Raw genomic sequence first — 10,894 nt, 5'->3', positions numbered from 1 at the left:
GGTGGGGGGGGTGGCTGAGACGGGTCAGCAGTGGCAGCGAGGATCGGCTTGTGGTGGCATTCCCGGGAGGGACAGCAGGAAAACTTCTCCCCTCCCTGCTCTGCTCTCTGGGCTGCTGCCCAGTTTCTGGCACTCGGAGGATCAGACCCATGCCCACGGTTTCTCTTTGAGAGAGGCTCCTTATGCTGTTCTTCACATCTTCAGTGGTTTCTGCGGTGGCTTTTGGGAAGCTGAGAAGCTGGTGTGAAGAACATGAACGCTGTGTCTGATCAGTGAAGGCTTGATCCAGGAACAGTTTGTAGACGCTTCCGAGGAGCTCCAGTCTCATGCGTGTGAGTGCTCGGGTGGCTTTGGCCCTTGTCCAGCTCCTGCTTAGGTCCCTTGGATGGTACTCAGTGTTGTTTCTTTTGTCCCCCTTGAAAACTAGGCCATGGCAAAGTCATGAGAAGGGGTTTTCTTCTCCAGGGAAGCATGTGCCTGGTGAGCGGAGCCGGAGGCAGTTTCCACCAGGCTGGGAGCACACCGGGGTGCTGGGACTGAACAGCACCTGTAGGAAACTCCTTCAGGGCTGGAGGTGGACTTTGATTAGCAGTTGGTTTTCTTGAAGGTCCTCTTGAATTAGTGAAGGCTGCTCTGACTGAAGCATGGTGCTAGGAAAGGGCAAGACATGCAGTAATTAGGCAACCATTGTTGAGCTGAAATGAGCCTCTGGTAGATAATGGCTTTCTTGTGATACACAATTTGCACAATAAGATCAGGACCAGTGGCACCTTCATGGTCCAGTTGTTTGCTGCGGAGCTGTTTGGTGTCAGTGGAGGATGCTGGGCTTCAAGAGTTTTAAACCATCTCCATACAGCCTTTAAAACACTGGTGAGCATCATGGAGGGATGCGGAGTAGAGCTGTCTCTGCCGGGCGTGCTGTGCACCGAGAAGGGGGTCTGCAGTTGGAGCTGGGCGCAGAGCCCGGTCCTGTGCATGATGCTGCCACAGAGCCAGGGTGCCACCAGCCTGCACCCTGGTGGGCCGGCCAACGTGGCAGCTCCTGCTGAGGAGCAGACCAGCCTGGTGGGATGCCCATGGCTGCACAGGCGAGTTCAGACTCTTGTCTTCACCTCAGCTCCTCAGTTTGGCCCGGCTCTTGGCAGCGGTGTGGGTTCGGAGGCTTTGTGCTGTGCTGAATCCTCTGCGGAGAGGGATTAATCTGTTAATTGGATTTCCAGTTGTTTTGGGTAGATGCTTCCTGCAGCAGTGGAGATGCTGATACAGATCCTGCGAATGTCAAAGGTTGTCGCAGTGTTCAATGTGTGATCAGGGACCACCGGAGCTGACGGTGGCTGTGGTGCCCAGTGTCTGCTGGGGACCTGCCAGAGCAGTGCCCAGAAAAAATGAAGCTGAACTCCAGGAAATATTTGCCTGTGGTGGGTGACTTGGTGTCCCTGCAGTGAGGTCCCTCTGCCTGTGGAGATGAGCTCCTGGCTGCAAGAGCAGTGGTAATCTTGTTGCTTGATCCTTTTAAAATTGAACTTAATGATGCATTTAATGGCTTGTGGGTAATGACTTTGCACTGGTGGAAGAATGGATGCTCTGGACCTGCATTTCCACCTGCGATTCTGTTAAAAGGCCTAATTTGCCAGAGCAATTGTTCCAGAAATTCAGGACTTGGCCTCCAAGCTGTGTAGTTCACTTAGGGAAGGAACTTGTAGGAATGAGCTTGCTAAGGGTGCAGAAGCACAAGAAAGACCTCTTAACTGCTGCCTGCCTCAAAGGGACTCTTCTGCTGTCTGCATTGCCTTTTCACTGCCTTCAAATCTTCCGATTAAAAGCAGACTGCCATAGCAGTAGGCTTGTTCTCACCAACCTGTGTTTGCGTAAGTAATGGCGGAGCGTTGTTAAATGAGCATCTGCAAAGAGCATGTTGCCTGGCTGGAGTTTCTAATGCGTAGCAGCTGTGTGTAATGTTTGGGTTTCACCTTCAGTGGTGACACCTTCCAGGGATGCCTACCTGCTGTGTGCCCGGGCACCGTGCCTGGGATGAGCTTCTGCAGGGATGCACCATCCTTTCGGGAGGGATGGAAGGGCCACGTGTGTGTCCGTGGGCTGGTTTCTGCTGTCCGTCGGCGATGCTGTGAGCTTGGCAGATTTTAGGAAGGGGCACAGCTCGTTGTGTGGCCAGCCCCAGGTCCTGGAGGCGTTTGCTTCTCCTCCTGGGACTGCTGGTGTGCAGGACGGGTTAGTTCATGTGGGTCTGAGCCAGGTGGCTCCAGGCTGGTGGGTGTGAGGTCGGTGCAGTTGTGTTCTCCTGTGCTAATTAATCCTGTGCCACCAATATAGCTGCTGCCAGAGCAGTTGGGCACTAAGGACTCGCTGGTCTGTACATCATGGTACAGATACATGATCTGTAGACATCCAGGGGGTGGCTGTTGGGAAGTGTGGGGCATCACAGGTCACCCAGATCTCTAATCTGTCTGTGGCAGATGTGTCAATGGCAACTGCTTAGCCTGAGGGAGCCAATTACTGGAAATGTGTTGTTGAACTTGCCTGAGCCAGGGCGCCTTGGGAAGCTTTTGCTTTTTTCTTTACCTTGTCTCTCAATAAATAAATAAAAAATGTCTTCAGCTTTGCCAAGCTGGGTTGAAGCAGAGGCTGCAAACAGAGCTGATCATTATAATGCTGATGAGTCGCTGATATAACATCAACAAATCGGTACCATCCTTTGGGGCTGTGGTAAGTGAAACCTTTTTGAAGAGGAAATAGATGAATCAGCACGGAGAAGCTGATTGTTTCCCCACACTCGCGTCCTTCCCACTGCACACGCACAGATCTTCCCCCAAGTTGTCTTGCGATTGAATGTCAGCGCTGATCAAGTCAGAGCCTTCTTGTCTGGAGGAGGTGTTGGGCTGTGAAGTGCTTCTTTCCGTGGCTTGAGGGCTTGTCTGTGGCATGCGCTGTGTCTATGAACTTGGATCAAGATACGTTAACAGGAGGGAAGAGAAGAAAGATTGCAGAAGCTTTCAGTTGCACGCTTCTGCCTTAAATCTGGCCTGGTCAGATCTTCAGCACATGACGTGCGAGCAGAGTTATTGCCAGTCTGTGTTCACAGGACGGGGGGGAGGCGTCTGAGCCGTGACCGCAGGAGCTGGGGGGGGGCGGCCACGCTTGCTGCTGGTGGTCAACGCTGCAGCTGGTGGAAAACGGAAGGTGTGAAGGTGGGTGGCATGCAGCGCTGAAAGGGGAACTGGTAATTGCTGGGCTGAGAGCCCTGCTCTGCCGAGTCTGGGGGGGCAGGATTTCACCCTGAAGCAATGCTTTGTTAATAATGTGCACAAAGCTTGATGCTCTCCATGCTACTCCCCCCTACAAAAAAACAACCCAAACCGATGGAGCTCTCCTGTCCAGCAGGTACCTTTGCTCAGCAAAGTCCGGGAGGAGTGAAATGGGTGCCTGTGTTGGAGCAGTGCCTGGTGCAGGGACCTCCTGGCCCCTTCTCCTCCAGGCACCCGGTGCTTTCATCTCCGCCTGCCCTGGGAATGTGCTGGTGTGGGTGCATCCCCTCCCTGGGTTCTGGTGCTTGCTTGGCATCAAAGGATTCAGCTAACAGCATTTAACCAGCCATTGAAAAGCAGATTATTTTTTTTCCTCTTAGGCTTCAGGAGCTCAAACGATTTGCCCTGTAACTGTGGCTTTTTTCTCATTAATGAGCTAATATTCCTTTTCTGCCAGCTTGGCTACTCCCCTGACGGCACTGACACCTTTCCTGGTCTTCCTTAACAAAAAGCAACAGGGAGAAACTCAGCACAGTGTCAAATAGCAGAGGAGCTGAGCCCCTGGACTCCTTGTTTCATCCTTTCATGCTCTTTATTTGGGATCTGAATCTCCAGAGCAAGTGATCTTGATGGAGAGCGATGCCAACAGCGCTGCAACCTCCGTGTTACAGGAGCAAGGAGTGATGCTGGGGAGGATGCAGTGCTGTTTGCTTGTCAAAGCATCCCTGCTGCTGGGCTGATGCCTGTGGCAGTGGGACCCGGTGGCCAGCGGCCATGGGACCGGTTCCCTGGCAAAGCCAGGCTCCCACTGCCCTTGCAGGACAGGCTGGGCTGCTTCAGCCTTGCACAAGCATCAACATGTTCTGGCTCGGAGCAGTTTGGCTCCTTTGCCAATGCATTGTTTGGTATTTTTATTAAAAATGGCTCATATCTAGCTCGAGAGGGGGGGGAAATAATTCTTAGAATCCTCTGAAAACTCAAAAGCAAAACCCTGTGAGATGGGTTCCTACTGCTCTGCCTTCTGGAGGGGCAGCTGGCTCCTGCGCGGGACTTGCGGTGCCGATAGCAATGGGAGGGATGTGGAACAACCTGTTTGCCTGTTCCTGGCTGGGTGTGGTAGGGAAGGGCCCACAATAGCCCCTATAGTTCTCCCAGAACTATACTGTGAGTCAGACAGACGTAAATAGCAACTCCTCCTTGCCTGTTTGTGCTTCGCAGCCTGTGGAAAGGTGTGTGAGCCCGGCACGGGCAGGTGAAACCCTTGCTCTGCAGTCCTACCCTTCCCTGTCTTTATTTTTGCCTCTGGGCTTAGGTGAGGCACTTAACCTTGGGTTTCTTGACCTATAGAACGTGCATTTTGGCAGCACGGCTAGTATGGTGCTCGCACTCTGTATACAACTTATACTGCGACCCAAGCTCTTGCCCTGTTCTCTGCCCTGCTGCACAGCGGTAATTACCGTGTTTAACTTCCAAATACCACTGGTAGGTGATGCAAAACGCCCGTGGCGTGGGTGGCTGTGCTGTGCCGGGGCCGGTGCCGGTGCGGGGCGTGGTGTTGGTGTTCCAGCCCTGCTGCCGAGCTCTGCTAACGCCTGCAGTATCTACCATCAGCTCAATGCCACGGATCCTTTTCTGAGCCAGGGTTTGAAATACTTAGGCTTTCCAACTACCGTGGTATCTCTTAGTCACAGTTTAACTTCTTCCCTGCTGCCACGCTGGGTTAGTCTGAGCGGTTTCAGGGTGAAATGTCTGTAAATGTCTAACAAGGTCCGTAGCTTTTTTGCAGTGGTGAAGCAGCTCGTGGTGTGGAGGTATCGGGGCGTCAGAGATGCTGTATGTGAATTCACACAGCGCTGCAGCTACCATTTAGGGGATTTAGTTCAAATCCTGCTGCTGCCCTGCGTGGGCTTCCAGCGATGGCAGAGGCCACGGGACGCCTGGAGCCGATTCCTTCGGAGCCGGTTGGGCTGTCTCAGGCCGAGGAGAGGCTCCAGAGGAAGCTCTCATGCCTCCGTGCAGCCCAGCGCCGGGCAGGCATCCAGCCGCCTTCCTGCGCCACGCTGGCTGCAGCGCAGCGCTCACCTTGAGCCGCTTTTGGTGCTGGGCTGGCTGCACCGCGCTGCCGGGAAAGGCGCAGCAAACCAGCTGTGGCAGGGGAGCGCGCTGCGTGGCGGGCATGGTGGGGACGGCAGCATCCCCTTGCTGGGGCTGGGACGCGGAGCAGCTTGCAGCGGGGACGCTGTGCTGGGTGGGAAAGGCTCTGCACGCACCGCTGCTCGCTTTGATGTGAGGCTGCAACGCACCGAGGTATCACTGTGATAAGAGCCAAGGGGGTGGTGGTGGAGGAGAAAGTCTGAACAAAAAGATGCTTATCTGTTGAGAGACACATCACACACCTCCTCGGCTGCTGGGAACAAGTTAATACTCTAGGTGAGGAATGCGGTGTGGGCAGAGCCCTGTTGTCCCGGTGCAGGGGGCTGGGTGTACCCAGTGCTGGATTCGGGCATATGTGTGTTATTTCTGAGCGCCCTGATCCCTCTTCTCTGGGTGGGTTGGGAGCTGGGCAGTGGTGGCCAGAAAGCCCTCGACCAGCCCTGCACCAGCTTTCTCAGCCAGGGTTTCCACTCCACCAAACGGGAAGCGAAAGGGAGAGGGGGTGGTGCGAGCTTTGGAAATAATAAGTTGAGCCACCCTTGCATTGATACACTCGAAAAAGCAATCTCAGCCAAGCGACGGCGTTACGTCATTGCCTCCTTGCAGTGGGAATTTGTGCACTTCCCATGATTGAGCTGTCGCAGCCCAACCGGAGAGCAATTTCCTGGCGGTCTCCTGGTGGTGACCCCTTGCCCGGACCTCCCTGTTCATGCGTGAAGCTCTTCACCGCAGACGTGCGTAATTGCTGCAGCTGGCTGCCCGCTCAGCGTGAGTGCCGGGGGCTGCTCCGCTTTGCTCAGCACCTTGCGAAGCGGCTGTAAAAGTTACAGCTGGCTCGGCGGCTGCGGAAATCTCGGTACACGGTTTCCTCCCGGCGAAGGAGTGGAACTGCAGCCGCGCCGTCTGGTCACCTCCTCGCTTCGTGGGATGCTTTGTGCATCACTGCTTTCTGGAGGAGCTGAGCGAGGGGCACGGGGGGACAGTGGCCCTGGTGCCAGTCAGCGCCGGCTGAGCACCTACCTGGTGCTGCAGCCGGTTCTGTTACTGCATTGACCTGCAGTGGAGGGGGCTGGGGCCTGCCACTGACAAAAAGGGATCAGATTTTAATGTTTGCAGAAGGTTTTGAGACACGGTGTATGGTGCAAAGTACAAATTGCTTCAGCCACAAGAGCAAAGAACCGTTGGGCCAGGTTGTTCCTGATCGGCTGGTGGTGTTGACACTTGGCTGGCATGTGGCCTGTGTGCCCAGTATGCCAGGGACAGGCTGACCGAGCGGTGGACTGGGGCTGGCCCAGCATATGCCATCTGTTTTTGTGCTGAATGAGGATCCCAATGGTTCCCTCGCACTGGTGAGACGCTTGTTTGGCTCATCTCAGCCTCACTGTTGCTGAGGTTTGACTCCATGCACAGAGGATGCAGTTGTTTTGGAGCTCAGGATGGACCTGTCCTCTGCAGAGGACTCGCATTTTCCTTCACTCTCTAAATACACCAAAACCGCAGCGTTTGCTGCTGGGGTTGGGCTCTTGCTGGAGCAGGACAGAAGTGAGCAGCTCCATGTGGAAGCAAACCGGGGCTCTGTGTCTCTTGGCTGCTGGGGGGCCGTGCACGCCAGGGAAGGGGGACCCACCGTTGGGTGGGATTAGGGCTGTGGCTGCTCACCCCCAGATCCCCAGTAGGTTCATCCCTGCTGGGAGCTGCCACCTCCACCTTGAGCAGCCTTGGGAGCATTGCACCATCTCCTCCCGCACGTTGTCCTGGGGCTCCAGCGCTGGTGTCCCCTTCCCATTGCATTTCCCATCCCTGGGGTTGCTGTTCTGTCATTTAAAACTCCATGCACGTACAGCCCATAAAAACGTTTGGGACTTTGAGTTATCTCGGGTGCTGCTCTGCTTTTTCTGGGATGGGATGTGGGATGCTGCTTCCCTTTGGAGGGGGGGGGGGGGGGGGGCCCCCCCAGCCACTGCCGGCTGGGGCCGAGACTGGAGTAGCTCGGAGACATGGATCATGGCTTTCAGTTTACAAACAGCTCCACGTAGGCTGGAAACATCCTGGGAAGCTGCGACCTGCCATGCTGGAAGAGCTTCTTAACTCAGCCCCTACAAATAGCTGACAGAGCTTGGCTCTCCCTGAAAGCTTGCTCTGATCCGGAGATGGTGCTTTTAGTCAAACGGTAGCACTGGCTCCTCTCCTAAAAGACGCCTCTGCAGCTCCCATGTGTGTCTGGCTCCAGCCGTGTTGGGGCTTTTGCTGAGGCAGGACACTGCCCTTCCTCCCAGGAAAAGTGCGGTGGGTGTGTGACTTGATGAATTCTGCGTTTGAAAAGAAGAATTAAAGGAAGAGACAAAGCAGAGCTGGGATCCCTCGGCTGTGGGCAGCCGTTCCTGGGACTGACCTGTGGCGTTTGCAGCAGCCGCAGGCCACGGCTCTGCCCTCGCTGCCCAGGGCAGGGCTGCCCATGCGCAGCTCAGCCGCTGAGGTTGAACAGGTCCAGTGGTTTTGAGGCAAATATCAACCTAGGGCTTAGCTCCGTTTGCAGCGACGTGTCCTGTGACCTGGACTGAGTCCCAGGGCTGTGTCTATCCACTGCCCCGCTGCTGGGGGAGAGGGATGTGGACGCTCTGGGCTTGGCTTTGGGCTGTACGTGCAGCTGGGAGAGCGTCAGGCGAAGCTCCTGGCTGTAACAGTGCTGTTTAAATTCCCATCTCAGTTATTAGTGCAGCATCTCTCGTCTCCGTCTGCTCCCTTCAATATCTGTGCTTTGGGTCAGGTCAAGGGACCTTTCTTGGTCCTGTCATCTCTGGCTCCTTTGTCACATCCCTGCGGCCAGGCTAAGGGCTGGCACGGGCAGAGCCGCGCCATAGCGGCCGACGGCATGGTGGGTTGCAGGCAGGGCTGCCCCCGGGTGCTGGGGTCCCGCTGCTGCTTGTCCTCATTTCCCTTCATGCTACACAAGACATGCGTGTTTGTCCAAGTGTCTCAGATGAATATCTGCGCACCTACAGCTCCCCAAAGATGGGCACCAGGGGTACTCCAGGAGCACCCATGGGTCTGGCTGCAGACCCCTCCCTGCTAGTGTGGTGCTGCCTGCCCCAGCCCTGGGTTGTCCCCCTGAGTTCGGTGCCTCAAGCCCCCTCCCCACGTCTTGTCTTCGCAGGAGACGTGCTCTTCCAGATGGCAGAAGTCCACAGGCAGATCCAGAACCAGCTGGAGGAGATGGTGAGTGCCCCAGCCCGGGCATGCTGGGCTCCCCGCCTGGCCACGGGCTCTGCTGGTGTTGCAGCTGAGCAAAATGGCTTCTCACGTTTTGACTGGGTGACGCCAGCCCCTCTGAAGTGGATTTGCTGAGCTGCAAAGGGTCTGGTCTGCTTGGGCATCTGCTTCTGCCCTGCTGAGTCCCTCTCTGAGCATCTGTCTGTCCATCCCTGCTGTCAGCCTCTGCTCTGTCTATACAGCCCCTTTCCCCTGCCTGCCGGGGCGCTCCCTGGGCAGGTTTTGCCAGCCCTCGCCAAGGAACCGTGTCTTCTTTCTGCTTGCAGCTCAAGTCCTTCCACAATGAGCTCCTGACGCAGCTGGAGCAGAAGGTGGAGCTGGACTCCCGGTACCTGAGTGTGAGTTACGGACTCGTGTAGTCCAGCAGCACAAGCGTTGGCTCGGGCGTCTCCCGTTCCTGCTGCCTGCCCCCTCGCCCGGCTCCTGGCTCGGGGGACAGTTGTGCCCGGGCACTGCTCGTGCCCCTGGTTACAGACGGGTCCCCGGACATCACAGACATCACCACGCACAGAACAGCGTTTCCCCCGATGTCAGATTATTGCCACCCCTGTTTGCTCTCTGGCCATGGGGATCCTCCTTCTCCCAAAGTCTGGGGGGGGTCTGCTTGCTTCTGCCAACCCTCGGCAGCAGGAGCTGCGGCCGAGGCAGGGGGTTGACTTTGGCTGCTCAGAGTTTTCTCCTGTTGCGTCCAGGCTGCGCTGAAAAAATACCAGACGGAACAAAGGAGCAAGGGGGACTCGCTTGATAAGTGCCAGGCAGAGCTGAAGAAACTTCGGAAGAAGAGCCAAGGCAGCAAAAACCCCCAGAAGTACTCTGACAAGGAGCTGCAGGTAGGACCCCGGGCGTGGGGGGGGGAACGAGCATCTTGTCCTCGTGCCAGTGGGGGGGGACGAGCATCTCGTCCTCATGCAGGGCAGCAGATGCTTGGTACCGCGTGCTAGAGGTGGCCCGGCTCTTGCAAGCATTTAGATAAGGGCTTGCTGGTTTTTTTTTTTAGAGGAACGGGCGCAGCAGCATTAGGGGAGCATGGTGGGGTGTGGGAAGTGTGGATAGGGAGGGGGCGGCAGCCCGTGATGGGAGCGGGTTGGTCTCGTGGCCGCCCCGGGGGAGGACGGTGCAGAGGGGGAGGCTGTGAGCTCCGCTGACGGCAGATGTTGTGCCAGGCGGTGCGGCGGTGACTAACCCTGCTCAATCCACTGCTCCTGGTGCTTTTTATTTTTTTTGCTTAATGAATGAACCCAAAAAGATCATGAATTTCTGTTGTGCCAGATCCATCTTCCTCTGGATGGTGTTTTGCTTAAATATTTTCTGTGCCTGCTGCCGGGACGTGCCTTCCCCCAGCCCGCCGGGGTGGCGGCGCGGGCCGGGGGTGGCTGTGGTGAATCACTGTGGTGTGATCGCGGTGTGGGCTCCCTCGCCAACCACGCGCCGTTTGCTAATCGGGTCCTGGCTGCGTGGGGCTGGGGTCCCTCACAGCACCTGCCTGGACGGGTTTTGCTGCATTACGCTGGGACCAGGATCTGTTTCTTTGCATGCCACGGGCCGGTAACGTTGCCAATGATCCGTGTCTGCTGAAGGGGATCTAAACGTCGGTGGCACTTCACTCACAGGGGCTATGTAACGGGGTGGCATTTAAAGTAATTGGCAGATAGGTACCGTGAAGGTTGTGCTGGGGAAGTGACATTCTTAATTGCACTAAAATTTGGGAAATCAGTCATTCTCTGTGGCGTGAATCAGAATAAGCACTGAAGGAGGAAAACGCACCCGCAGTCACCCACCCCAGCTCGGCGTGCAGCTCCTGTGCTGAGCCGGAGCGTGTTGCACCGAGATCGTGCTCGTTTGCAGCCCCCGACTGCCGAGGCTGCGCTGAGCTGCTCGCAGGAGGCATAATTGCACTAAAATTTGGGAAATCAGTCATTCTCTGTGGCGTGAATCAGAATAAGCACTGAAGGAGGAAAACGCACCCGCAGTCACCCACCCCAGCTCGGCGTGCAGCTCCTGTGCTGAGCCGGAGCGTGTTGCACCGAGATCGTGCTCGTTTGCAGCCCCCGACTGCCGAGGCTGCGCTGAGCTGCTCGCAGGAGGCATGGCTGGCCGGAGCGTGGCTGGAAGGTGTCGATGCAGCAGATTTGGGTGTCCTGCCCGCTGAGGCAGGGGCTGGTGTGTTCTGGAGAGCTGAGCAGCTTAAACCACTTCTGAGTAGTGGC

At 56.4% G+C, this 10,894-nt stretch overlaps 1 protein-coding gene across 1 annotated transcript in view; it reads left to right on the top strand.

The window, feature by feature from the left end:
• Window positions 1-10,894, top strand: part of BAIAP2 (BAI1-associated protein 2) — a 30,705-nt gene that overhangs the window by 5,622 nt on the left and 14,189 nt on the right. Inside the window, exons 3-5 of the mRNA XM_009324576.1 lie at window positions 8,572-8,633; window positions 8,954-9,025; window positions 9,380-9,517. Coding sequence (XP_009322851.1) covers window positions 8,572-8,633; window positions 8,954-9,025; window positions 9,380-9,517 — 272 coding nt within the window. The remainder of the gene's footprint in view (window positions 1-8,571; window positions 8,634-8,953; window positions 9,026-9,379; window positions 9,518-10,894) is intronic.

Source organism: Pygoscelis adeliae, unplaced genomic scaffold (genome assembly GCF_000699105.1).
Source record: "Pygoscelis adeliae isolate BGI_AS28 unplaced genomic scaffold, ASM69910v1 Scaffold445, whole genome shotgun sequence".
Classification (NCBI taxonomy): Eukaryota; Metazoa; Chordata; class Aves; order Sphenisciformes; family Spheniscidae; genus Pygoscelis; species Pygoscelis adeliae.
The sequence above is the reverse complement of the archived record's forward strand: the minus strand, read 5'-3'. Positions and strand labels throughout refer to the sequence as shown.